Source organism: Fistularia commersonii, chromosome 19 (genome assembly GCF_037954325.1).
Source record: "Fistularia commersonii isolate RoL2024-O1a breed Wild chromosome 19, RoL_Fcom_v1.0, whole genome shotgun sequence".
NCBI classification, from domain to species: domain Eukaryota; kingdom Metazoa; phylum Chordata; class Actinopteri; order Syngnathiformes; family Fistulariidae; genus Fistularia; species Fistularia commersonii.
In genome coordinates this window covers 14514114-14542042 of record NC_141302.1, presented here as the reverse complement: position 1 = coordinate 14542042, position 27929 = coordinate 14514114, and the positions used below count along the sequence as shown (strand labels likewise).

Here is a 27929-nt window from a genome sequence, read left to right as displayed (position 1 = left end):
ATGCAAAGGTTGCTCTGAGATTGCATCAGATGCCCCCCCCGCACCCCCTCCCCGCACAGACGCCTTCACACCCGGATGTGTCATATAGGCTGCACTGCATTTTCACTGCACACAAGAAGGGCATTGAGTCCTTTATCATCGTTCGCAACATTTGTTTAGATGCACGCAGGGCGTGATGAATTTAAGCAAATAAATTAAATAAATTCAATTGTTCATTGTCTCTATTGTGTTTCCTGCATAGGAATACAAGAGTGAGTCCTTGTCACAGAGACACTACAATTATGAGCACACACACATGCACACACACACAAACACAATACAAATGCAGGCTGTGGAGATGCCTTAAGCTCCAAGCTCCAACTACTTTTACACAATACCACTACTTTGACCGACTTCATTAATCAAAATAATACATCTGTGTCTGAGGAGTTAACTATATATATACTGATAATTGCTGTGACATTCAGCTGTAAAGGGGAAAAATAAAAAGAGCAATTACTTTTTAATTACTTTGCCAGCAGTAAAACTGCTCTTTTGACCCAAAACGGGGAAAAATAAAATTAATAAATCATTAAGTATCACCCCCGGAGAGTCACTAAGTTTGAACATTTTAAAAGGAATAAAGCTTTTTTCCCCCCTTTTAATTTTTAATTCATGCGGCTAAGACAGTGATAAATCCTTTGTTGAAAGGTTTGAAGTACTTCCGAGATTCAGCAGGACCTTAAAGTAAGGATGCAAAACATTTTAATTCCTGTCATAAACTTTTACATCCAATAAAAGAACACATCATCTAGGAGAGCATCTGTCTTTAAATGAGCACAGATAACAGGAACACAGTAGCTGCAGCTGTTCCAGGGTCCAAAAGTAAGACAGCAGCGCTACGGTTTCCTCCTCTTGTCAGTCTGAGGCATGCAGATGTTGTAAAACGAGGACCGGTCCAAAGATGACACTCTCTTCCACGCCACCCATCTCTGTCCTTGCACCTCCTCCCTCTCCAGCTGACACCCGTAATAGTGGGGGTCAAGTACGAGCAGGTAACTGTCGTTGCCCTTCGTGCACACGCCTAATATCCCCTTGGAGGAGTTGTCCCGGTCTCCTCCCATCATCACAGGAGATCTGTGTTTCTCGAAGTGCCGGTGGAGCTCTGGCACCATGACCTGCTCCAGCTCAGTCCCTCCGCCTCTGACGTGCACCAACTTGCAGGGCACGTCGTAGAGATGATCCAGCACGAGAGACACTTCGAAACTCCCAATCCACTCCTTGGACCCTGTGAACCAGCCTGGCTTGTCCCCCATGGATACCAGAGCCTGCTGAATCTCTAGCAAAGTCGGCGGGTTCCTGAGTTGGTCCTCAAAGGCACAGTTGTTGCAGAGCCACGAGGCCATCGTCTGGAGGGTGCGGTAACCACATCCCCAGCCTCTGTCATCATGCCCATCGCAACCATAATGATAATACAGGTAGTCCCCTTGCAGGAGGGAACTTCTCACAGGGTCCGCAAGAGGAGCATGAAGACCAGTGTGGACGTTCTTTGACAGCTGGATGTTCGTCATCATCGTCTTCCCTTTCACGTTCTCCCCAATCAATCACTTCCTTACACCCCGATGGGAGAAGTCCTCCAAGAAGTTTGCTCAACAAATGGAAATGTATGCCACATTTGCTTAACGTGTCCCAATGCGGCTGCGTAGTCTTCCGGGTCACGTCTCACGTGACATTGTACTTCCGGTGCCCAGCACGTAAACAGACCGTGCTGCTAGTGCTAAAGATGGTAATGCTGTAGGTGAAAGCGTCTCCTTGAAAGGTGAATTAAGCAGGTAACTCGAAGCTCGCTAACAACAACCTTGTTCGAACGTCGCATGTGCGGGTATTCCGTTTTTACAATTGATCGCGCTATTTCCGTTTAACTCCCCCATGCAATGGAGACCCCCTTGCTAACGCTAGCTGCGTCAACGTTTGCTAAACGACTAACAGCGCGTTCTTTATTTATTTTTAAATACAATTTTAAACTTACCAGGAGCTGAAACCGTCCACCATTGTGTCCGTCGAAAACAGTAAATCAATAGTCAAATGAAATGCCGATCAGTAACCTCTCTTCCGTGTGTTGGTCGTGCTACTCCAGGCTGGACTCAGGTGTAGCTAATCACATAAACACACACCTGTTCCATCTACGTGGTGTAAAACCGCTGGTGTTACGGCTGCTGCTTCATTTAAACACAAGTCACAGTAAATATAATTATTCTGGTTAACGTGATTCACGTTTATGTTTTGGTGCATAAACGCCCCTCTGGCTTCCTTAGAATGCAATGATAGTTCCACCTGAGCACAACTGAAACTAGAGTGTGTGTAAGAGCCTAGCATCTATACACACACCTGCCTTTGCGAAAAGGTGGTGGTGGGGATTATTGATCAAGTCAAATTGTGGCATAATCAGTGGGGTAATCAGTGATGTAGTTTCTTTAATCAACCACAAGAGGGAGATATAAACAGTTAGTTGCGATAGTAGATACACGTTTGACAGAAGTAGTACTCCTATATAAAAAAGGTAAAATTAACCTGAACAATATACGAACTGCTCTCTTGTGCATGACCTCCACTGATCATTTTGATGAGTTTTGTTTCATACAAGAGTGGATTACCGACTTAATATTTTATTGATGTTGATGTTACAGATCGGGTTCTAAAATCGGGTTTTCATAATTATGTGGGAGTTTTAAGTATCTAGTCAAATTCACAGGGAGACATTGAATTGCTTGTCAAGTATTCTAAATCTGTATTTCAAGCCACCAGTTAATTTAATGTTTACATGAGGTGCTGGTAATTTAAAGACTCCCTTGTTGATTTTAGGAAATTATGTTTTCCACAACTATTAAGTTTACATTTGCAAAAAAAAAAGGTTCTGTAAGAGAAGTTGTAGTGACATTACGTGAAATAGATAGAACATGTCCAGTTTAACCAAAGTTGAACTTGTTCCTTACCTTCCATTCCCAGCTTCAGTCTTTGGATTCACAAACGCTGAGAGGGACATGACAGAGCCACGCAACCCGGGAGTGACGCCCATCAACCAGGTGGCCGCTATGCACGCCGACTCCTCCCCAGCCGTGGAAATGGACCCGGTGGAGTACACCCTGCGTAAGCGTCTGCCCCGGAAGCTCCCCAAGAGACGGAACGACGTATACGTCAACATGAAGACCGATTTCCGAGCTCAGCTTGCACGCTGTCAGAAGCTGCTGGAAAGCGGGGGTCACAGGGAGATCTGCGTCCACGGCCTGGGCCTGGCCATCAACAGGGCCATCAACATTGCACTCCAGCTGCAGGCCAGCAGCCAGGGGGCACTACAGCTCGCCGCCAACACATCCACGGTGGAGCTCGTGGACGACTTAGAACCCGAAGACCCCGACGAAGCTGGGGAGCCCATGACGCGCACGCGCAACAACTCGGCCATTCATATCAAGGTCTTCTACCCTGACGCTCAGTAACCCCAATTGAAGTTTTTCCAGTGTACCGAACGGATTGTGTTGCAAGGCCCCTTTCTGTTTTCCCCCTGGAAACCAATTGATACACACCACTTTGTCTTCCGGTGGGGCAGCGTGAACTGAGACCTCCGTCTTCTGTAGAGACGTGATGACAGCTACTGGTTGCATTCTGCTGTCAGCGTTGCGTTTCTGGACGCTCCTCCTTGGTTGAAGGTCGAGTCATTCTTACTTTTGTTTTTTTGCATGTCTTACACAAGCGGTGAAATGTAATTTGCGTGCCAAAGTCTGATGTATTTATATTTGACGTAAAAAGTCTCGTGTTAAATATAGTCACGCGAATCCGAGTAGTTTTGTTGTGTTGACTTTCCACCAGGTGTCAGTACACACAACTGGCTGCTTGCAGGTCGGCTTAATGCAAAAATAAACCACAAATTCAGTTGAGGGTCACACAGTCGGATTTATTTAATTTTGTGTAACTGCTGGTACTGCTATGTTAGTAGATGTATATGGATGGACTAACCTTGATTAAAATAAAAAAACAGCTCACTTTCCAAAACAAACTTCAAACTTTCTGCAATGTTTAAACAACCACTGATTGAATTTCAGGTTCAGAATTAAATGTTACTTAGTTGACCTTAAAACCAGTGAAGCATTTTACAGCCGCATCTGAACTGAAGCAGCCTTCTGATGACAAATACATAAACGTTGCATAGCTGTCCTTGTTTCCATCCATCCTTCCTCAATCACAGAAGAGCTGCATTTTAAATGCAATCTACACAGTGATGGGAAAAAAAGCAAAAGAAAACTAAACTAAACATGAAAGAAAACCGTGACGGACATCCTTGAAAACAGGTCGCAGAAAAGTGTAAATACGGAAAACAACAAGGAAGAACTACTAAACCAGTGTGAGACAGTCGAGCATCCACTTTCTGGAAGGAGCAAGTTCCCAGGACAAACTGATTGGCCGCAATTTGAGAAACAATGGAGGTGGAGGGACGTTTTCAGCGTCAGGTTTTGGAAATGTATTTGGAATTACGGCCACACAGGATGTTTTTTGTTTTGTTTTTGGCGGTCTGGCTATCAGTGTCGGCTCTGGCAGTGTGTTCGTTAGACAGATAATGACAAAGCAACTTCACAGTTCTCATGTAACCCTCCAACCTTCCTCCTCGCTGACCTTATACTCCCACGGTCATTGTATCAACAATTTCCACTATTCGGACGGAGTGTGATGAAAAACCCAAACGGTAAGTCGGGTACTTACAGTTTGTATACAGGGAGATAATACAAAGACAGACAGCAGCATGGCGTTGCAAATGATGCCGACAAACACCTTATAAGAAAACATGTCAGCGAGAACCCAACTCAAACCCTTTTAAGCTCTGACTCTAAAAATAGACTTAATCTAAAAAGTAGAAAATCTGTATAAATAGTAACAACTCTTAAAAATATATTAACATTCACTAAATAAAAATCGAATGAGAGACTAGTATTTCTGTTGAACGTGTCGGGTCTCATTCACTTGCAGTCTGAGCGGAAACAGGAAACCTCGGGTTTACAGGTGCCGTCTGTATTTTCTGGGTCCCCAGGGATTTACTATCAACGAGTGTTAAAGGTCAAACTCACCGGAAACATACACACACACGGATCTACGCCTGCATTCTACGCATGCACACACACATACACACAAACACACACACAAAGTGCAAGAGCAGTGCTTTCCGAAAGCATCATTTTGGTCGGTGTGAACTTCTCCGAGTCCATGTTTCACATGTACATTTTAAGGTGCTCTCGTCCCGTCTGTCCAAAGCCACGCTGGGACTGTCCCCCGCTATCGACTCACTCCCACAGAGGAGAGGACGGCGGTGCGTTTCCTACTTTCCACGCTGATTTTTTTTTTTTGTTTCTTTTTTTTTTTTTTTTTTTTTTTTTAGCAGCTAGCATGCAGGTCAAAAAGTATTGGGTCCTTCCTCTTGCCTTAGAAACTCAAAGAAGCTTTGCCCCTGGAGCGGGGAGATGACCGGATCAGCTGACATCTGGCTGACAAGCCTGCGCTTTGGAAAGAAGAATGTGCACTTTGCCTCGCAGGAAGTTGAAGTGAACTTCTAGCAAGTCTGCTGCTGAGGACACCCGCCAGGTCCCTTCCAGTTCCACCGCACTTGCAGGTGGGGTGTATTCCTGCGTGACAGAACGCAAAGATATTGTTCTCAACACAACTTTTGGAAATTGATCTTTAATATTATTATTTTTAGCATTATTCCCTCAAATTTCATTTGCAACCATGACGACTGCAGGTTCTGCAGGTTCTGATTCGCCATCACTCGGCCATAGAAGGCTCCCGCTTGTCTCTCCTATGTTGGATTACAAAAGGTATCACTTCCATAGCCTCTCCCACTCTCAGGAGACCCCACATGACGTCCGAACAAGAACACATTGCTCGGCGAGTGTCGGTGACATGCTGGCTGCAGCGACTCTGTCTCTACAGTTGAAAAGCAGTGTAGGTTTTCTGTCGGAATCAATCCACCGACCTGTGCCTGCCATTGCAGTCAATGCTGTTTACATGCTGATTTATCAGAAAAGGCCTATTGGTTTTCTCCCATAAATCGGGTAATAAAACACTTGAACCAAGGGAAGTCCTTACCCTCCCCTACATAATTCAGTAATTCCATATTCATCAAATACTTTTTGTATCTTCGTCTCCTTGAGGAATTATAAGGGATTTCTACAGTTGTAAAGGAAAAATATGACCCGTCACTGGGCCGTGTAGTGGGATTCTAACTGCTGCCATGTCATAACCATCCAAACCCTACAAATACAGGAAAGGTCAGTGCGCCTGAAACTGCCCTCTTATTCATGATGCTTTTTATCTCGATGGCTATTTTACTGCTGAGACTGCAGCCCTCACCCAGAGGCTGCCAATCTGTGCCTGCATTTTCGAGACACACGGGCACTGATGGTCTCATTTGATATAACCCCTCTGATGTAAACAAACATGGAAATTCATTTCAGGACAAATGGATATCTGCTGTTTATTGCAAGCAGTTTCACTGGAAAGTATATTGAAACTGAAGCTCGAGGGTTTTCTTTTTTAAACCATTTGCGTCATTGTAAGCATTCAATATAGATGCCAGCATCCAGCCTGGAGCTCCCACAGAGGAATGCATTGTTTCATTTGACTTCAATGATCTAACCGTGAGGATTTTACATAAACATGAAAATAAAACAAGCTCCCCATTTCATGAAACTGGCCTTTTATTGTTCTCATATCATATGGGATGCCGGGTTGCAACGTTTCCATCATTAACTTCCTGGAGATCCCACTCTAGAATGCTTTCACAACGTTGACTCAAAATGACCGACAGCCATGGCGTGCTAACATTTACACGGTTCGAAAAGTTAGCATAGTGACGGTGAAATGAAGCTTCCTCCGCTTGGTGAGCGATGCAGCAGAACTTTATCGTTGTCATGGAAATAAGCATGCACCTACGCGTGTTCTGCCTCGGGTTTTGCTTCTCACCAACAAAGCGAGATGATGAACGACGTGCCGATCAGAACTCACCTGGATGTTGAGGCTTCGCAGCACAGCGTTGATGCTCATTAGGTTGCCGATGGAGTTGTCTATGTGGCTGTGCAGCGCCGTGTTTGTGACGGAGGCCCTTAGCAACCCCAGGGCCTGCTGCAACAGCCACAAGCCCGACTGCACCTCCTGGGCCTGCTCCAACGCCTTGCCAGAGAAAATGCCAAAAAGAGAAACGCATGGGGGATGAACTCCGGGGGTCTCCAAACAGAAATAAGGAGTATCTAAACACAAAGGACGTGTGACACCCGTGTCCACACACTCTACCACACCTGTACTTACATCTTTCTTTTCCCACACGTCAAAGTCCACTCTGGTCTGAGGGACTCTGACAGATTCTGACAGGTCGCATCCGACTTGACATGACTTCTGAGGAAATAGGAGAATGGCGGTGTTTACGGTACGCTTACACAGCGACGCTTGAGACGACGCGATTCTCGGTGCGGGGGTATCCGCGCACCTGCGCGCTTTCCTCTCACCATAGCAACTTTTGCGTCTCCGGCTTCCTGGATGAAATGGGTCAGTACCCTCGGGTCGCAGATTGGCTTCAGCGGGGACGGCAGGCTGGGGCGGGTCCACTCCAACACGATCAGCAGCAAGGCAAGCAGTCCTGCCAGCACAATTACGCGGATACAAACGCGGTCATTGAGGCGCTCCGCAGTCCTGCTTGAAAACAGGATGCTCTGTTGATCAGTGACGACGGGCGCGCATTTGCTGAGAGCGTCTCAGACAGTGTGAGAGTAACTGTGAAACAGACACGGAGCAAGGTCATAGCTCAACCTTTCAAACCCATGACTTTATGGGAGAAATATGTATAGATGTATTGCTTGAGGTTGATTCCCTGGCACTATTGGCCAACGGCTTCCTACGTGTGTTTGAGAAAATCCCCCTATGACCAGGTTTCTGAAATCTAAGTTCAGATCAGCCGTTCTGTGCAAAAGCTAATCCGAGAGGTTCAGAAGTTGCTGTTTTCAAACATTATAGACGATGTTTCCGGAAGAGGCTTGTGGATCCACAGAGACGACAAACATAAGCATCCAAGCAGCCGCGGGCCGAAGTAGATGTTCAACAGTCTAGTTTGGCCTGCAGCTGCTTGGATTGTGATAAAAATTGTCTGATCTTGCGGGTCTGCTGATCCTTTTCAGTGTTACTGGGCTGAAAAAATGGAATGGTCTTCAAGCTGTTACTTTCTCAATGTATGTGCACGGACGGTGATTTTTGGGTCAGCATGCATCACACGACTCCCGTATTTCACAGTATTTGCGTCTCCACCATAGAGACGGTGGTTTGTTGCCATCTATCGGTTCGGATTGCGAGTCATTACGGGACATTAGTGGGCTATAATTGTAAAACTGGATGCGGAACTGAACATTCATTGAGAGCAGAGCACACACTGAACTAATCGTGGCCTTGGCAGGGAGAAGCCTCTCCTCCGTTTTGGGTCATGTGGGCACTCAGCCTCATTTTTCAGTGCCACGCGCTCAATGTGCTCTTTCAAAGCCACCCGGACGTATGACGCAGAAGGATGACTGAAAATACAGATGAGCCTGCGAGTCGGCCGGGCCAGGAACTGGCTTGATCGGGTTTGTGGATTCACAGTCAACTGGCATAAACAGATTAGGAAGCACATGTCATTACAGCACGACTGTAACATTGATACGAATCGATAACACCATTGCTAGGAGTGTATTAGTAGTTGTTTGGGGGGGGGGTCACTGACCTTCATGACCTTTCCCTTGAAACGCCGGCATCATGGACGCGCAGAGCAAGCGGGCATGGCGTTCGACTAACACTGCCTCTGTGATACACACAGGTGTAACCCTAAAGCATCCGAGCCTGTAAAGCTGCTCCTCAGCGGCAGACAGTTATGGAATTTATCGTCCGCCTTTTGTGTTATCTGCCTATTTCAGAGGGAATCGCAGACTACAAATTGTCATGCACGAGCGAGTGTGTGTGCTTTTGTAAGATCCCCTGTGATGGTTTAAGCGTGACATTATCTCAACACAACAATCCCGAGATGACACTCAAGCACATCCTAACATCCATCCATCATACCGGCGAAGCAATATCTGCACGCACACACCACCGGCGTCCATCCCATAAATCTGTCATTTTTCCGAAATGCGATCCCTTTTCATAAATGAGCGTGTCGGGACTCAGTTCGCAGATTAACTGCGACCTTTCACCTCCAGCAGTGCCTACGTGAGAATGCATTGACCTAAACTGTTTAAACTCAAGGCACACGCGCTCTCTACATTCTCACCATGGTGATGGAATTTCCAGTCCAGGACTGCTGCCAATTAAAAGTTAACAGCTTCGTCTGCCAACATCATCCGATCAAACCGTGTTGCTATTTTAAATCGACGTGAGCTGTCTACAAGTGTGCTCTCTGTGCCGCTGTGGAGCCGAGGTGCCCAGGGATGCTCACGTGAGGCGACGGCGGCGGCGTCAGCACGTGGCAGGGAGTTCAATTGTTCGAAACCAAATTTGGAGTGCGCGGGCAACGGATAAGGAGGTCAGGGTTCAAATCTAGGAGCAGAGCCACCACAAGACTTCAATGACCTCTTGCTCTCCGTCTCCACTGGTCGGAGGATCCCCCCTAACTTTACCACGGGCCGAGGAGAATGAGCGCAGCTGAGTCACTTAGTCTGCTATCAAAACTCCCTAGAGGATTTTATCTCAGCAAGTAACATAACCATGTCTTGGAACATGCGGTCTATCTATGAGGATAATCCGCCGGGCAACGTAAATGATGACCTGTAAGTTAAAGGGCTGCAGGCCACAAAAGCTAAAATAAAAATCCGAAATACTACTGAGCAAGTCACTGACCAGCATGAACCCACGTTGTATCTGGACGCTGGAAGCAGTGTGCCAAAGCGTGTCCAAAACGCAGAGCGAGGAGACCGACAACGCAGCACGCAGGCTCCCTCCAAAAACAAGCCAAGTCAGCGCTTACCTTTACCCGTTTTCTGCCACATTCGCAAGCAGGTGCCGCATCTCTTGCACACATCGTGGGGAAGAGAGAGGGAGGAAATGGGCAAAGGGACGCGCACGGCGCGCAGCCGAGATTCCTCTCGCCGGCGTGCCGAGCGTCCAGGCGCTACGCCGGCCGCGTCTGAGTCACGCAGATCTGGAGCCGTCACCCGCTGAGCTGTGCATCACTATCATGCTTTGGCGAAAAAACCCCACCCTTGTATTTATCCCTCTGGATATAGAGTCCACAAGGACGCGCCTTTTTTTTCCTTTTTACGCACGCCGGCGAGTGGACGAACTCCCGCACTGTGCATGCATTCCGCCTCCGCGTAAAGCGTGGAAAATCGACTTAACTCCCAAAGCCCGGTGTTGAGAGAGGAGGAAGGGGAGAGAGAGAGAGAGAGAGGGGGGAAGAAAAAAAAACAAGTCCATAACTCACTGGGAAAGTCCATGGCCGGTGTCCGCATAACCCCTCACTGGGTCCTCGCCGTTTGGCACATAGGTCCGTCTATTGGCCATTAATTGGAAACGAAGCTCTTTTGTGGATCTCTGCACTTATCCGGTAGGTGTTTCTAAAAACTGATCCTCTTTGATTTTTTATTGATGACTGCAAAAATAAAGTCGCATTGTTTGCATGATGGCAATCTAACTACCTCCCTCCCTTAAGGCGATTTTTTTTTGTTTTGTCATTGTCATCCAAATAATAGGCGATCAGTGTTTATAAAACATTTGTCCTAAAAGGTAAATAGTGCCTCCAAAGAAACCCGTGCAGAGACTTCCCATCCATTGTTTGGGTGATTTTCAGACATACTCAGCTCAGTGGTATGTGCTGGTGTTAAATGATAGTCGGGTTGGTGAAAAGCATCAAATGAGGAATGACACCCTCCTCCTCTTTTTTTCAAAATGATTACTACAGAAGTGTCTCTACCAGCCATCTCCTGCCAGAACACATTTAGTGTCCACAGAACGAGCTGCAGGGGACATTATGACTGGACTCTCCAGACTCTGCCGAGGATGTCCTGTCTGCACAAGGATGCCACCTTGCTGGCATGCAACTGGGACACAAGGATATGTAGGACCACCCTGTCCCCCACTTGTGACTCATAACCTGTTGTGTTGAAGGTGTGGGATCACCCAGAAGCACACAGCACCGGTCGATTTCCAGGGGTCCATCAGGTTATCAGGCGTAAAGACACACTCTGTGTGACAGGATGGGATGGGGATACGATTCCTTGGGATTATCTCAAATTGTGATTTCAATTCTCATAAATCTGATGTGCTGCAGGTGGAACGCCTGGAGAGATGATGGTAAATGTCCATCACAACGAAGCCGCCAGCATTCTGCAGGGGGGTTCCTACAGACCAGAACTGTATCTATCAGTTATAATTGTCAAAGCGTGAAATGAAAGAGCAGTTTAAACTTGAGTTAAGTGCCGACTCACTTAATCTCGAGATTGTCTGAGCCATTCTTTCCCCAAGAGCTGTGTCCTTTGCATATCCTATTCAGAGGCTCCAACTTCACAAATACCATGGTAGATTACGCATCCATACGTCATCCCTCTTCATATTTACCATCCATCCATACATTATCTATGGCTTGTCCTACACTTAGGGTCATGGGGAATGCTGGAGCCTATCCCGGGTGCTATCGGACGAGAGGCGGGATTCACCCTGGGTTGGTCGCCAGTCAAGCGCAAGGCCATTCACCATTCACACATCTGGGCAATTTCCCAAATTAACCTTCTGAATGTTTTCGGACTGTGAGAGGACACAAGAGAACCCAGACTTACCATGTTGAACATAAAGATGCTTCCTCTGTACCTTCTGAGTCCTTAGTGTTTTTTGTCCATGCCCATGATGACAGGTAGTAGTGAGCTTGTGCCGTGCACCTACAATAAAGGAAAAAAAAGGGCACACACTGAGAATGGCCTTTCTCTGTTTAATTATTACATTTAAAGACGTTCATCCTCTCCACCACCTGATCCGGGGAACTAAGACTCGCCAACAATCATCTTCGATATTTGACTCATCGGTCAGATGAGCCGACTGGTCCCCCTGCCAGAACCTAGACTGATGCTAACCTGGGATAATACAAGTCATCTGTCAAATCATCTAATTAGACAAGATATTCCCACAAAATATTATGTTGCAATGGCCCAATTTTCCAATTTATGCAACATAACCGGCTCACAGAGATGATATGAGCACTTCTTAGTGAGTTAGAGAGTGACATCCACAACGTAAAAAAAGACATCTAGGAAAGAGATTCAATTTTATTCGCTCAAATAATGTGTGCCTTCATCCAGTCCTCTGCGATGTTCCACTTTGATTGGTCGAGTGTGAGCAAGGTATATAGAGGAGGAAGTGGGAACCCATCTATGCCATTATTTAAACCGAATAATCTGCTGTTGGCGATTCCAAGAAATCTGTCTATGTGCAGAGAAAATGCAGAGTTAATTCTTGGCTGTATTCTTAGAACAGATGAGTCTTGATATAGCTTCCTTGTGATACAATTAAACAAATACGCCTAAGATAAACATGGATGACAGGAGAGCGTCATGTCCTCTTTTCTTATTATTTCATTAACTTTGGAAATGCGGCCTGTTATGTTACGTAATAGTTAATGATTTGATAAGAATCCGAAAATGAACCAAGCGCAGTTCATTAGCCGAATAAGGCAAAAGAGGCAACATGGACATGACGTTTACCGTACTAGTGACTGTTCAAATAGTCATGTTTATGTCACAAGCCCTTACCCTGACCCTTGTCAGCCCTGTGGAGCCAGAGCAAAGGAAATATACTGAAATTTCCTGGAAGTCCCCTCTGTGTGTCAAATAGGGGGCTGTCTCGCAGGAACACATAATGGTAAAAAAGCTAGGTTTTCATTTTTGGCCCCTGTTAAACACGTTGCCTCACCCGCAGCTATACCTGTGAACAACAGCAGACAAACACAGACATCAGTTTGCAAGGTTATTTTAGGGGTCTATAGAACGCGTGTGTGTGTGTGTGACGGGCCCGATGTATACAGAAATGTCCCCCTGCATGCACAGAACTGGAAACAGAACTGAATGCGTTTAAACTGCGACAACATTCTCGTGCACTAGTCTTAATGAATAATCCTCATTCATATACACATGGTAGGAATCGCCCCCGCGGCTCCACGTTGAAGACAATGTTGACAGATTGTTGCACTGTTTGCTCAAAGTACTGTTTGCTTATGTCTGAACCAACATGAGAGAGAGAGGAGAGGGAGACAAGGTACGTGCTGCGAGCCATGCTTCATGACCAGGGCAGAGGATTAGGGTGGGGGGGTCAAGGGATGTGTGGGGGATGCGGGGGCAGGAGGGTCCAGTCACAATGACTCCTCCGTTGGACTGGGATGTGTTACTGAATTGATGATGATTTGAATGGGGGGGGGGGGGTGTCGAGTGGGGGAAAGTTTGGGGATGAGACAAAACGCTCCCCGCGCAAAGCCAGCTAGGTGTGATTAAAACAGCATAATGACGCTCAGGGCTGTATAGAGGCTGGCGGGAAATGCACAGCATACTTACATTGAAGTGGCTTTTGTGTGGTGCGTGTTTTACTTTCTCATTCATTTTGCGGGCATGCAGCCAAACGAGGTCGACTCCTCTGGCGCGACACAAGACAGGAAGCTGACATAAAAGAATGAGGGGGGTCGGCGGCGGGGGACACAGGAGCCAAACAAGGAGCCACCGCTGAGGTCGGAAGTTATTGTTTCAGCTTACAGGCATCCAGTGACCAAAATCTTATCCTTCAGTTGAACTTACTGTGATCCCACTGTAGTGCCGGGAGCATTCCAGCACAGGAGGCACATCACTGACAGCTCTCCCTGACGAACAGCCGTGAATAAATGCACACCAGAAAAGCTGCTTGCAAGCCAACAATACAATACAGTGGTCAGCGGGGAGGAAAAAAAAGAAAGATAGGTAGACTACCATAATTCCTCTAAGCAAAATATTGCCGTACAGCTGGCTCAGATCTTGTGTTTTTTGCACACGTGACCTCAAGCTCGATTCATTTTATCGGGCAGCTGCGTTTGTTTTAGTGCCGCTGTTCAATCTCCACCTTTGCATTAAAAGGATAGAAATAACAAGTGGTTCTCCACCCTGTTGCCGCTCACCGGCTACCCTGCAAGCAATTGAGCGGCAGGTTACGATTTTACTCCTGCAGTCAGGCGCGGCACTTGTGCCGAGACATCCGAGCGCCTCACACCTTGTTATCCAACGGGCCTCTTACCACTTGTCACTTCCACTCTGTGTTCTACTCGTCCTTTCGGTAATCGAGTCGGGTGTTCCACTGGGGCGAGTGGGGGCTGCAGGCCAGGGAAGCTTGGAATTGTTGGCTTTGCTTTCTGGTTCAAACAAGAACCTCTGTATGTCTTCCTTCGTCTTTATGGAGAATATCCATTATCGTTCTTCACCCTGCCACAATGTATGTAAAATGTTCTGTCCTCAATTAGATCCACAAAATTGGTCTTGTGAAGGAAATTACAGTATATCCCACTTAGAAGGGGGGACCGCCAGGGTGTGTGAGAATGATGATGCCCCACGTCTTGCTCTTTTCACTTCTGCTTTGTTAACATTGCAGCCTCCTCACACTTTGATAACGCTCCTCTGTACTGTTTGTGACATCTCTGTTCCCAAAGGGTGCGGCACAAGTACTAATCCACCCTTTCTATATTGTTTGATCAGTCATGCATTTGTCGCATTCGGGGGCATAGAATAAATCATGTGATATTCATATTTCCATTTTCAATCTGCAGTTTGAACTGGTTGCTCTCTTGAATAAATAGACAAATAAATAAATTCACAAACAGCCTACAGTGAATGGAACATGGAGAAATCTAGTTCACCTGGGCTGGAAGACAGCTTGCTTCTTTGAAAATACTTTCAATCATTGCTTTCACAAGAGGTTGTGTTTTATTCCAGATTTGACAGCCTAGGGTAGATAGACTACTGCCCAGTGCACTGAATGTCTCTTTTTATCGGTGGCTCGCGTTCAGAGACTCTTCTCCATAGAACGCATAACTCACTGATTACCTTCAGCAAAAGGGCACTGAGTCTTTTGGTAGCACATGCAGTGGGCACTACAAGGCTGCAACAGAATCTACCACACTTTCTCTTCAACTGCAATTCATTTCGCATCCTCTGCCATTGGACAGATGGGGTTTGGTTAAGTGCATCAGTAGGGTTTATCTTTATCTGAACTTGGTGAGGCATTTGACTCCCCTGACTAGTGACTATTGTTTTTGTGGCAAACACATGAGCTTGTTTTGCTGGGTAACTTACTATTTCGTCCTGAAACTCGAGTATGACCTCACTGCACTGTGTGAGCACGTAGCTGTAGATTGGCTCAATGAGGTGCTCCATTCTATGTGCCAGCATGCAAGAACTATGAGATTCCTGGTGTTAGAGTCCCAAAAAGGCAGACAGATGGACAGATGGACGCTGCTCCCTACCCCTCCATTTCCTTTTAAGCCAGAATTCGAGAATAATTCTTTGAGATACTTCCACAGTGGCAGCCAGCTTCTCTTTTCAGACACGTTGCCTCACGGCTTCCGGAGTTGAACAGTGACAGCATGGCACTGATTGCATTGATCCAGAGGGGATGGTCAAGATCGATTCGACATCAGAAAATTGTATCTGTACATTCCTTTCAAAAAGCACCCATATATGTGTGGTGTTTTCTTCTGTCCACTGAAGTCGCACACCACGCCCATCCAGGGAATTCCTTCAAGGTATAAACCTAAAAACCAGATAAAACCAAATCAGTCAGGGTCAGAGGCAGATGCCTTCAAAGAGATTGAACGCTTCCTATGGTACTTATAATGCTTCGAATGGGTAACGACAGCCAGTACCTGTGCAATTCACAGGGCTTTGCAACACTGTCCGATTGATGAAACACTACGATTGGATTCAGTCACGTGTACAAGACAATTTTGCTATCTGTTGTTGTGGTCCATTAAAATTTGTTACGACTGAAAACACTCACTAGAAGGAAAAAAGGCTTTATCTTTAATATATGCCAATGTTAAGTTTAACAACCCTGAACATGCATGAATGAATGAATGCAACAATGCTATCCTTATTCCACGCCTTCACCCGTCAGAATTTCTCCATCATCAAACGCCAACACCTCCACGGCAAGATAAACAACCAAACGTCTGATACATGATGCCAAGACCAACACAGTGTCACTGACTCCGACGCGGCACTGTCATCATGACACGGTAGAGAACTCACTTCTCGTCACCTGGACTGGCAGTGGCTTGGCCTTGTGAAGGGGTGTTGAAGTGAAAAGTGGTTATTGAATCACACATGAGACGCATCATGACTAACCAACCTCTAAAACTATCTATCTTGGACACTGTCTGTAGAGCTTACTGCAAATACCACGACCTCTCCAAATTACATTCATTCTCATAAGATAGCGCTGAAAATAGATTGTAATTCACCGATTCAAGCTCAATACAGTGATAGGGGTGGGGGAATAGGAACGAAAGCTCTTGTACTACTTTCAACTTATTTTTCCCTACAAGATACGATGGTGAAATCCAGTTAGTCAGATCTTAGTAACACTGCAGAGAGGTAATACATAGGAAGGAAGCGACTTGCACCATCCAGATAAAGCACTAAAATTGCTGCTCAGATACTCAAGATAGTGACTGTAAGTCTGACTGAATTTTGTGCAAAAGGACATTGATGTCCTTAAAATGTGAATCATAAAATTATCAAAAATAGACATCCCCATTTGTATGAACCATTCCAATGTTCTGAATATATTTAATGAAAACTATGGATCAGCGTGTCAGTCTTACAGTTTTTGTATTGTTTATTGAAATTGACATTGGCCCCTCTATGGAGCTGTGATCATGCTGTTTCTGAAAATGACCTCCCACAGTAACTCAGTCCGCAGTCTTAAAAATCCAGGCAGCTCAGAGGACTGCCAAAGTATTTCATTCATCCCACTGTGGTGTTACATGTTCACAACATCTGTACAGGAAGAGGCAAAACGTAACCCCCCCCGATAAGATCATCTCTAAAATGTAGCCTGCCTGACCCCCCCCCACCCTTTTTTTTTCTCACAAACACAGATGTATGGGGGAAACTCTGGTGACAAGGACCAGACACTACATCCTGAAACCGACCAGGTTTCTCATTTGGCCGGTCGCGTTTCCTCTTCAAGGACTAGAGAATCGTTTCTTCTATGGGACAGGGGGTTAGAAACAGATGCTGTAAGTGCTTTGGAATTGTCACACTTTTGCACCAGTCTGTTTATACTACTGTGCTTGTTACGTCTGACATACTTCATACTCCATTGTAGTACCTTGGCTCCTTATGGAAATTCCTCACGGGTTTGTTTTCATGGCTAAAACAAGAACCTGGCATTCTTCCCTTGGGACAAAATTAGTTCACCTCATTTGTAATTCTGAATATTCCTCTCCAATGTGTAAAGCTATTCTTCCTGTTGTCAGACATGATTTCCACGAAAAACCAAAGACTGTCCTGACCTGTTTTGGCGGTTCAGGGGCCTCCATCTTTGGAAACATAATCAGTGATCTTAATCCCCAGGCTCAAAGCACTAAGGACCAGGACTACGCTAAGAAGCAGGGATAAAATTGGAGATGTTATTTCCAATTTGAAATAAATAAACAAAAGAGTCATTATTCTCATTATTTGAAATTCAGATTTGGATTTTGCAACACATCTCCTAACATTAGGGTCTGAAGCTCCTCATTCCCTGATGACACCTTTCAAGTTCAAGTGGGACCTTTTACCTGTCATCCTGCAAACCCCGAGGGTCTCACAGTCTGCACAACTCCCAGTTGTTGTTTGACCTAATTTATGGATTTCAAAATTTGCCATTGGTTTCCTCATGTGGCAGCACAGGGCAGCGGACAAGCCTCGGATCTAAATCCTCATCCTCTGCGGCCAGGGTTCTGACATGTCCAGGATATTGTTTAAGAGCGTCTGAAATAGAGACATGGTTATTCCTTGAAAAGATGTGGCAGTACACACAACAAATCTAATATTTGTGGAATTGTATTACACTTGGCCGACATGCTATGGCCAAACCATAATAAAAATAGTAGCAATAATTTCATACACTTAACGTCATGGTTCTGGCTCAGTGCTCCTCTTTATTAAATGGTTGTTGGCTCCAACCCTCTACTCCGAAGACACAAGTGTCAAAGCTTCTTAGAGTAAACGTGATGTAGAGCTGGCAGAGCTGGCTGACAGCTTCCACGACAGCCTCCACCATCATAAATGTTGTGTGAATATAAATCCCTGTGCCATTTATCCTCAGGTCCAAAAAAGTTGAGGCTTTTCCTTGAGCCTGCTTTTGTACAAAACAACAATCACATGTACTGGTTAATATCATATTCAAATACTTTGCAAGGCCAAAACTTACCTCATCTTAACCTCTTTATAATGTTGTATTTATAGTCAGGAATGAAATCCAAGTCAGGAAATTTGGAAATGTATTTTATCTTATCTGCACTTTCCATACTGTTCTAATGATTTGAATTCTAGCGTGATGCTATGGTAAAAATTAGAGGTTAAGGGAGAGTCAGTTACAAGCAATGGGATGAATCCTTTTTTCCAAGTGACAGAGATCTGTGTTCATAACAGGTATTTATTTAAATCCATTCTTTGATATGTGGCATTATCATGTCATGAGCTCGAAAATGATTTCACTCTGTACCCATACATTGTTGTTCTCTTATGGTTTTATTCTTACATGTATATCTCTGTGTACTTCAGTGGGTTGCTATCTTGAAATTCTGTGTTCCAACCCAAGTTCATTCTGGAAAAAGACTCACTCTTATGACTAACTGACTGACAGGTAGCCAGGCCAATGGGAGCGCGGCAGGGTGTGAAGTGGTCCAAGTGTCCTTTGCACCTCCAGCTTCCCTCCTGTCGATAACGCATACATCAGGCGCATGTAAATGTATGAGTCACCTTATAGTCGCTTTGGTCACATAACTGTTTGCATTTTGCACAACTCATTGAAAAAACGTCAAAGATTGTAGGTTAAGTTTGCACAATGCCGAGCAACCTATTTCCAGTTGATTTCTGTGCCCTGTGTCACCAGAGTGTCCTGAGTGACTGTTGCAGTTTTCAGCATCACAGCAGTCACACAAAGAGTGGTCCCCCTCTACGGCACGCCAGCTGAATGACAAGGGCGGTGGACGCTTACATCACATGAAATAAGCTACAACTACAGATCAGATGAAACCAAATCATGATAAACTGATACAAAGTGAATGGACGTTAACGGTTTGGTTGCCTGACCTGAATGTGGGTGCATGAAAGAAGCAGGATTTATCACGGCTGCTTTGTGATCTGTGTTTCAGGGTGGCGCGAAGGTAGCAACTGATAAACATCTGGAGGGAGAAAACCAAATAAACAATGGATTAAGGATCCATTTGAATAATATATGAATAATCCTTTAGGTCTTGATGGCAATGGAAAATAAACTTGTTGTTTTCCCCAAATAGATCCACTGCACATGTCACAAGATGACTAATAGTAAGCACTAAAGAACATAATTAACACCCTCACTCTTATTCAGAGAGGAACAATTCCACTGCTGCCCATCTAAGTACTATTACCTGATTCCTGGTGTCGTTCTTTAAATGAAAAGCTTGGACACTGAAGCATAATCTGTTATCCTTTTCTCTTGGAAAGAACTGTGATAAAGAACCAGGCAATACACTATCCACAAGACATCTGTAATGGAAGAACAAATCATCTAACACAACCTATCACCAACTACTTTTTTATTCAACAGATTTAACCTTATAGTTGACCCCTTCAATTCATGACTATTCCCAGGAATGTTGTTTTAAAGATACTTTTAAAGTCTGGAGAATGGACTAACCCGTGCTTGGTGATAAACTGATAGCTTGGCGCAGAGAAAGGGTCGGCATTTGGAGAAACAACACAGTGGTCGACATATAGGATGAGAGGAGTGTGCTGCGTGGCCTCCACACTGGCCTCCAGATACACTGGTTCCCTCTGCTGGTAAACTGGGCCATGTGGTGAACTGCAGTCATCTGTACACAAAAGGTATTAGGGCTGCCAAATTTACGTGGAAGTCATATTTCCCCCCACAAAACCCAGCTGAAACAGTGGAATGAAGTCAGATGAAGGCTGCACCTGCTACGGTTTTAAGGGAGAATTGCAGAAAGCCAAAGACTCCGGCAGTAGAAGTCAAGGGTAGCCAGGTTGGTATTATTGGCTCCCCCATCACTGTTAGCTTTCTGTGCAGACAAAAAATAGTTCAAGTCATGTAAATACAAAAGATGAATGGCCATCGCTATTTAACTTTCACCATATTAAACTTGACACTTGCAGTCTCAGGAATATGTTTCCAGAAAATATGTTTTCAAAGGCATATAAAAAAAGAATACGGTCTATGTGATCTCTAAGTGTTTTATGTAAAAAACATTATCTTTGTCTTGTTTACATGCTAAAGTTTAAACAAATTTTTACCCACTTGGAAAGTTTAACACACAACGTAATTGTGAAAATTCCCCCTTTTAAATGAATCCATTGCTTTCCTGCAGTGCTTCTAGATACACAGAGCACTAATTACAGCATCAGACATTGAGCTTATTTTAAACTTTATACATGTATTGACCATAATTCAGCTCACATATATCGCCTCACAACGCACACAAGATCATTCACATTCGAAATGATAATCATATTTGCAGGATTGGTTAAAACATGGTTAAAACATGTTGACAACAATGGCGATAAGTGAGGTGGCATCTGCAATGTTAATTTCTTGAGGGGAAAAAAAAAGTGCAGTACATAATGTCATATCAGAGAATATGTATGAATCAATAACTAGTATAGGAGCATACAGAAACCCCGGGAGTGAAACTGTCTTGATTTAGTGCGATTGCAATTACTGTTCTAGATTCTGAGGTCAGATCGAAATAGAAATTATTAATGAAAGAATTGATAAAAACATTTTCCCCCACAGGAGCACAGCCAAGGTAAGACTTTTTTGAAATGAAAGGGAAGTCTGTATTTCAAGCAATCTTTGCACCTTGTCATTGTCTTCCTCTTACTTTCAGAATTGTAAAATGTAGCGAAATCCTTGTTCCACAATACAATGGGTAAGGACTGAGCTACATTACAATCTCACACTGCAATGATCTGATTTTAAAGAAAATCAGAGACAGCTTTGTATCATTGTGTTTCCTTTTATCTGTCATATTGCATTCATTTTATGCGATCCATTCTTCATTGTTAAGTTACGACTCATGTTAATCAGGCTTTCTTCTTATTTCCACTCGAGTTTTATTCTCCCCGCTATTGCATTAAAGTGATACATATGAATGTACTTTCTATTGTTGGCGTGACAATGCAATCTTACCTGATTTCTTTGGTGGGCCTTTGAAAAGTAAGGGGCTTTTTTGACTGCAACTCTTTGGCATTTGGAAACCGAACTTCTTGTGTTTCAAACAATGAAAACTATGACTAGCAAGATACATTGTTCGAGTACTATATATATCTGTATGTATATAAGTAGTATAATTCCCACCTTTTATAATGGCATTCAATGGGTATGATGGAAGGAGTCCCTTTCACTATCACATCCCCATTTGATAGGGGAACCACTGTGGGTAAAAGCACCAGCTCGTTGGAATACACCAGCCACTCACCTTGCACCTGGAAAGATAAAATAAGATGAGATCCCCTGGAAAGGAGAGGAATTAATGTTAGCTGCAATGAGACAGAATACATGTGTGTGAATGACAGGGACCCAAGTGGAAAGATGGGGCTATGGGGAGTGGAGAAGAAGGAGCTGGAGGAAATATGGAGAGGAGTTGGAGAGATGTGTGGAGGCAGGTTAGAACGAGTAGTGAAAATGAAAAGTGTCAGGTGTGATAAAAGAGTATCAACGACAGCTACATCAACCAGGTGTAGAATACGGTGGTGAAACCAACCATGCTGTCTGGTTTAGAGACACTTAGGAGAAGACAAGGGCCAGAGCTGGAGGCAACTGAGGTGAAGATGCTGAAGTTCTCTTTGGGAGTGAGAAAGTTAGATAGGATCAGGAATGAATCCATCAGGGACAGCACATGTTACATGTTTTGGAGATAAAGGTCAGGCTTGGACATGGACAAAGGATGGATTTTGATGATGTGGATAGAAGGATGCTGAGGTTGGAGCTGCCAGGCAGGCGGTCTAGAGGAAGACTAGAGAGGAGGTTAATGCATGGAGGGAAAGAGGATATGAAGCTAGCTGGTGTGAGATAAAATGATGCAGAGAGGGTTAAACGGAGGCAGATGATTGACTGAGGTGACCCCTGGAGGGAAAAGCCCAAAGGAAAAGAAGTCCTTCATCCTCCCACCATAGGAAGGACAAGGACTGTGAAGATAGAGCTCAATAACAGATATAAATATATATAAATAAATATATTAACCGCCCATAACTTATTTCCATGAACTTATTTCAATCAAAACAAGGTCAAAACGATTTTCGAGCAGCGTTCTGTAAACCGAAAGGTTCAGGTATATTTAAATGACGTATTAACGCTGGATGACAAAGACCGCGGGAAAGGGTTAAGCTAACCAGGGGGTTAAGATTTGCCGCTATCACTTTTAGTTTAGCGACTTACTCTAGACGTGGTGCCGCATTCCCGCAGTCCGGCACTGATGACCATGTCCGGCCCGGTTCGGGGCTCTCTCGGCCCGCAGGAGCCTTGCCGGGTCGAACTGGTTCCGAGGCGAAGGTGCTCCGATTTGAACGGAACCCGTCGGCTAACGAAAAACCGCCACCCGACTGTCACAGTCACTTGGACTTCGTCGCATTTAATTTGAATGTCGGGGATGTTTGTCGTTCCAGGGTCGGGCAAGCCGGATAAAAGCCCACTACTTTCATTCAACAAAACAGTAAAAACTAATAAACGTCGCAATGATTTTATCAGGACCATTTTATTCCCAAATAGAAACTTTTACGGGGGGCTGTTAATTGAAATTGGGCACCCAGGTGTGTTCGCACCTATCAGTGGCCCCGATGCCTTCTATGACTAATCAAAATGTCAAGACATTGACACGACTTTTTTACTGCAAGTAAAACATGGAAACAACAAGGAAAATAAATTAAGCCGCAGCCCTGCTCTGGAAACTTTCTCCAGAGTCAAATTGGGCCATTCGAGTTAATATTTTTATTTAGAAATGTTTCCTTCTGTAAAGGGAGACAATGAGTTATAGGAACGAATCAGCAATCGGAATATATGCTATTGCTTGTGCATAGACGGACACTTATTGTTGTAACACCAATAAGACGGACAGTTATTGCAGAACACCCGGAACTTTTCTGTGTTTGGAATCGAGAGGTGCTCTGATATGGTTTAATACGTCCGACGACTTTATTTTTTAATGCTGAAAGGGGGTCGATGCATTGGGGAAACAAAGAAAACAGTCGAAATGACCAGACGTAACCGTTCCTGTCAGCCTTTGGCGTATTTTGATAACGAACATGACATTTATTGCGACGACCGGCATGACAGGCACTCCTACGTCATATCCGGAAGCCTACGCAGCATATCTTAACATTTGGTTTACTTTTAGGAAACAAATGAGATGAAGCCTGTGTCAGTGTTATTTTAGGTCTGGCCAAGTTCTTCATACTCTAAAACGAAATGCAAAAATTCCCCCCCAACTTTACCTTCTTTATAAACGATTTTGAATTAAATAAGAACATCTTTAAAACTTATGGAAAAATACAAAAAAAACAAAAAATATACAATTTAATGACTGATATTTCCATAGATCCACTATTTGTACTTTATATGTTCAATTAAAAAAAATGAAATAAAAGCATAGCTTAATGACAAAGTTAAGGTGTTCCTATATAACAATACTTGACATGAACACAATGAAACTGAGTGAAATGAATGAATGAAACAATTAAAACTTTACTATCCTCATCACTATTACAAGTATTACTTATATATTTTCTTATTTAAAAGGCATGTGAATGATGTGTGTTTTATTTTATGGCAGTGTGAGCTTCAGTTGGTCATTTCTTTCATCCTTTTGACCTTTGCTTGTGACATCACCCTGTGTGTGTGTGTGTGTGTGTGTGTGTGTGTGTGTTTGTGTGTGTGCGTGTGTTTGGAGACACCTTACACAGTAACGTTCTTCATAATAAAACCATGGCTCAGCAACATGGTGTTTTCAGGCGTTCACATTGAGCCAATTCTGTGAAGCGGTGTGAACTTTTACTGAGATACTTGAGAATTGATGCTTAAAACAATTACATTTCATTTATCCTTGTGACCTTTGTTTGTGAGTTATCGGCCTTAAATCATAACACTTTGCATGTAGAGCAGGTCCGAACCAAACTCGTCAGACTTATCAACCAATTGAGGGCAGTCCAATTCCAGACCTGCCGAATGTATGACGAAGGAATGTAAAACACAGCTGCTCTGTTATCCTCCCATGCCTTCTTTAAACAGACAAGAAGGGAAGGGGGAGCGGGCTAGATGGTCAGTCATCGCTCTTTTTTCTTTTTAACTTTTGATCATTTTTACATTAGATATCACCCTGAACTAGCATTTTTACTCCAAAATTAAGGAAGAATATTTTGCACTGCTATTCTGTACTGTCAAAGAGAAAACAATATGCTGCTAATGTACCATATACTGTACTATTACGGGATTACTTACTGAACTTTTGCACTAAACTACAAAAAACTCTGCTACCCAAATTCAAATTACACATATTTATACACTTCAGTCTTCCTGCTGTAAAATGTCTGTCCACTTTCACCTTACCAGGAGTTTGTATCTTTATGCACTTTATACCTTATAAATTCTTGTTTACTGTTTAATGTAACAGTGCACTTTACTATGTAATTTGCATTCTATTATCATTATTCTGTTAATTTCATGTCACAGTGGGATTGTGAGAAATGTCTTATCGATTCTTCTGTATGTCTAGTCCATGCAGAGAAATTGACACTGAAGCTGACTTTGAGTTTGAATTGCATTAACAGCGGTTTATAGTGAGCATTTTGTTGGCAAATGAAACTGGGAGCCCCTACAAGTATTGCTGACTTTATATTGATCTTGGGATGAAGAGTTTGAATTGCTAGGCATAAAAAGGCGTCCCTCAATGACTTCGATAGTTAGGCATTTAATAAGACCTTATCATTAATGCTGGAAATCAAAGGGATGCATTTTGATGTACTTTCAACATACGAACACAGTTAGCTTTCGGTTCAGGAAACCAAAATTGCAATGGAGCTTGCAAAGCAGGCAGGCAGAATTTAAAGAAACTCGTCAATAATAGCTAGATTTTATGTCATTCTGTGTTTAATTCAAGGGATATATGAAATATTTATGTATATTTATATGTATATTTACAGTATATATTTACAGTATTTATGATATATATACCTATATATGACAAGCGCTGTGTCTTGGCTGCAAATCCCAGAGTGGCGGGTTTACACTGCCATTTAATAAGGAAAAGGCACCTCTAAGTCACAGTTTTTTTTTTTTGTTTTGCAGTCACATTTCCAAACCAGTTAATGCACTGGTTGCAACTCTGGTCATATGTCAACATGTCCCACCGACCATGGAACTCGGTGTAATACATCGCCTTACGCCTACAGATCCTGAGCAGATCTGTTTGAGGGATAAATTCTCCAGAGTTGTTTAATGTAGTCTCTCGTGGAATCAGTAATTACTCTTCTGTTTGCTTTCAAATGTCAGAATTTCTCCCCTCTTGAGGGTGTATGCCATCACTGCAGTGTAAGGAGTTGGTGGAAATACATCTATGAAAGTGTTTCCTTGACAGCTGCGTATTAATCAGCGAGAGTAAACATTTGATGGAAAAAATATTTGCATTACGCATCCTGTGATTCTAGAATCCTTAGGAAACTCCTACTGAGTCAGATGTGTCAATCAAGACGGGAGAGACGCTGTCGTTGTTCTTGGCCCTGATAAAGGGTTGCAGGTGAAGATTCACGTTGCGATGTGCTACATTTTCATTAAATAGGCCTTCAGATTTGTGATTATGCCATTAAGTCCATTGTTGTGACAGCTGTATCAGCCAAACATTGCTTTACGTCTTTTTGCCACTAGGTGTCATACTTTGTCCAGCAGATAAACTGCAGCGCTGTACATCTGATCGTAGGGTAGGGGAACCCAAAGAGCAGAACAACTGTAGGTAGGTTTTGCAGTTACTAGTAGTTGACAATAGAAGTAAACTGTTTCTTGGTGCTTTGGGAAAGCGGAGGAACCAGGAACCCCAGACTTTTCGCTTGTAGAACCATTTTAGCTCCTACTCCAAGGCAAGGTCCTTTAACAGTTCCATAAGAACTCGTGTTACGTAGGTTATTGGTGGAACTTATAAGTTATGGCCATTACCAGATGATTCGTCCAGACTGCAGACTTTCTAAAAACGATGGTGGTCACTGGTCAGATGCTTTCTCGAGACAAAATGGACAGAAGCGGCGAGAAACCTCTTCTGGCCCGCTGACTTCATTCATGCAGAATATGAACGCTGTGACGGCGTCCACCTCCATGTTGTCCATATCTTCTTCCTCTTCTTGTTCGTCTTTCTCTTCTTCAGTGATTTGTTTTTCAGCGTGGTGCTTAAGGTGCACGTCCCAGGTCCCTTCCATGGTTCCTTTTTGCATGTGGGAAGGCAAAACTGAAACGGCTCCCTTGGAGGAGGCTACTTTCTGGAGCCAAATTGACGCTAGACACTTCTTCGAACTCCTCTGTCCGAAAGTGGCTCTTGTCTTTTTTTTTTCCATTCCACTGCTCTGTTTGGATTTGTCTGTGAGTCATAAACATCAAGATAGCATTATACTGTGTTCCAATGGCCCCCCCGGCTCAGAGCACTTTATTACTTGTGTGCTGCAACTGTTGTTTTCACTGCAGAACAACACCATTGTATGGGTTGTACTGCCCATATATCACTACCTCCTGTTTGAGCTTTAGCATCGCTGCGGCCCTCTTAGACTCCACATTGAGTCCTCGTTACACTCCCAGAACTCCCTGTGCAAAAAACCATGTCTCTTTTAGTTGCAGGTCTGTTACACTGGCTGCAAAGGAACACTACAAAATGAAAAGGGTCTTGTTTGTCACCCTCCACATGACAACAGGTGGGGTGCAATGACACTGAATCAGCCATGAAGCTCCAAGGAGCAGAGGGGTACTGAGAGCACACCTGACAAATTTTAAAACCTTTTATGGTGAGGTTAGTAATTATATCTTAGCATGTCACCGGGACAGGTCACAGCGCAACTTGAATACTAACGGGATTCTGTACATCCTTGATGAAGGTGGCACTGACACTCAGTTGTGAAATATGCCCCGGTTGGATTTGTGTTTTCCTGATGTGCTTAGGTCCAGTAATTCTGTAAATGGATGCGGGTCCTCGTTGTTTGGTAATTAATGGAGCATGTACCAGTATGTCTCAGGTTAGCACTTCTGCATCCCAGCTTTGAAAACATTACACATTTTCAAAATGAAGGATGCGTGACAGCACAAATAACTCAGTAAAACGATTTTCCGATGGGCTGCGAGTTGTTTTGAATTCTGCACTTTGTCTGTACAAGATATTAATCTGGGTGCTTTTTAATTGCCAGGACAGTTCAATGTCCCTCATTGTTCTTCCTCTTCCTCTTTTGCTCTTCCTCTCTGACCCTGGACTCACTTGTTTGCATCCTGCTAGCACTGGACAAACACTGGAATTAATATCCTTAATGTTCCCATACTTAAAGGCTTATAATAGGGAAATTTATGTATAACAATCATTCGCTGTGTTGTCTGAACCTGCACTAAATGTTTGTGGTTTAAAATGTTCGCCACCGATTTTTTTTTATTCAACTTAATCGATTGCATTT

At 43.9% G+C, this 27929-nt stretch overlaps 4 protein-coding genes across 7 annotated transcripts; 1 reads left to right on the top strand and 3 right to left on the bottom strand.

The window, feature by feature from the left end:
- Nucleotides 1–240: 240 nt before the first annotated feature.
- On the bottom strand, nucleotides 241–1682 carry ufsp1 (UFM1-specific peptidase 1). The gene has a single exon (XM_086166058.1). The coding sequence runs from the start codon at nucleotides 1551–1553 to the stop codon at nucleotides 879–881; it is 675 nt and encodes a 224-aa protein (XP_086022184.1). The 5' UTR covers nucleotides 1554–1682; the 3' UTR covers nucleotides 241–878.
- A 9-nt stretch (nucleotides 1683–1691) lies between these two features.
- Nucleotides 1692–4030, top strand: pop7 (POP7 homolog, ribonuclease P/MRP subunit). Of its 2 annotated transcripts, none has more exons than XM_086166062.1 (2): nucleotides 1692–1811; nucleotides 2986–4030. In XM_086166062.1, the coding sequence occupies exon 2, from the start codon at nucleotides 3021–3023 to the stop codon at nucleotides 3471–3473; it is 453 nt and encodes a 150-aa protein (XP_086022188.1). In that variant the 5' UTR covers nucleotides 1692–1811; nucleotides 2986–3020; the 3' UTR covers nucleotides 3474–4030. The 2 variants fall into 2 exon arrangements, with proteins under 2 accessions (XP_086022188.1, XP_086022189.1); XM_086166063.1 differs by having other exon boundaries at nucleotides 1725–1798.
- A 230-nt stretch (nucleotides 4031–4260) lies between these two features.
- epoa (erythropoietin a) lies at nucleotides 4261–10586 on the bottom strand. Of its 3 annotated transcripts, none has more exons than XM_086166060.1 (5): nucleotides 10457–10586; nucleotides 7524–7654; nucleotides 7327–7413; nucleotides 7027–7191; nucleotides 4261–5645 (listed from the first exon to the last, which is right to left on the bottom strand). In XM_086166060.1, the coding sequence occupies exons 1-5, from the start codon at nucleotides 10482–10484 to the stop codon at nucleotides 5493–5495; spliced, it is 564 nt and encodes a 187-aa protein (XP_086022186.1). In that variant the 5' UTR covers nucleotides 10485–10586; the 3' UTR covers nucleotides 4261–5492. The 3 variants fall into 3 exon arrangements, with proteins under 3 accessions (XP_086022186.1, XP_086022187.1, XP_086022185.1); XM_086166061.1 differs by lacking the exon at nucleotides 10457–10586 and adding an exon at nucleotides 10001–10135; XM_086166059.1 differs by lacking the exon at nucleotides 10457–10586 and adding an exon at nucleotides 8765–9046.
- A 7982-nt stretch (nucleotides 10587–18568) lies between these two features.
- Nucleotides 18569–23589, bottom strand: LOC147223897 (zona pellucida sperm-binding protein 3-like). The gene is made up of 9 exons (XM_086166242.1): nucleotides 23585–23589; nucleotides 22681–22933; nucleotides 21601–21728; nucleotides 20202–20305; nucleotides 19924–20098; nucleotides 19655–19772; nucleotides 19335–19426; nucleotides 19132–19211; nucleotides 18569–18579 (listed from the first exon to the last, which is right to left on the bottom strand). Exons 1-9 carry the CDS (start codon nucleotides 23587–23589, stop codon nucleotides 18569–18571), a joined length of 966 nt encoding a protein of 321 aa, XP_086022368.1.
- Between the last annotated feature and the right edge of the window lie 4340 nt (nucleotides 23590–27929).

Bases quoted from the DNA above. Each gene is read 5' to 3' on its own strand.
- ufsp1 (XM_086166058.1), bottom strand. From the start codon at position 1,553: ATGATGACGAACATCCAGCTGTCAAAGAACGTCCACACTGGTCTTCAT.
- pop7 (XM_086166062.1), top strand. From the start codon at position 3,021: ATGACAGAGCCACGCAACCCGGGAGTGACGCCCATCAACCAGGTGGCC.
- epoa (XM_086166059.1), bottom strand. From the start codon at position 8,798: ATGATGCCGGCGTTTCAAGGGAAAGGTCATGAAG. The intron at 7,655-8,764 runs GTCAGTGACCCC...TTGTGCTGGCAG, and splicing joins TCAAGGGAAAGGTCATGAAG to GACTGCTTGCCTTGCTGCTG. The intron at 5,646-7,026 runs GTGAGTTCTGAT...TCTGTCACGCAG, and splicing joins TGCGAAGCCTCAACATCCAG to GAATACACCCCACCTGCAAG.
- LOC147223897 (XM_086166242.1), bottom strand. The intron at 20,099-20,201 runs GTGCAGCCTTCA...TTTTGTGTACAG, and splicing joins CTCCCTTAAAACCGTAGCAG to ATGACTGCAGTTCACCACAT. The intron at 19,212-19,334 runs GTCAGGCAACCA...CTTGTCATTCAG, and splicing joins TTTCATGCACCCACATTCAG to CTGGCGTGCCGTAGAGGGGG.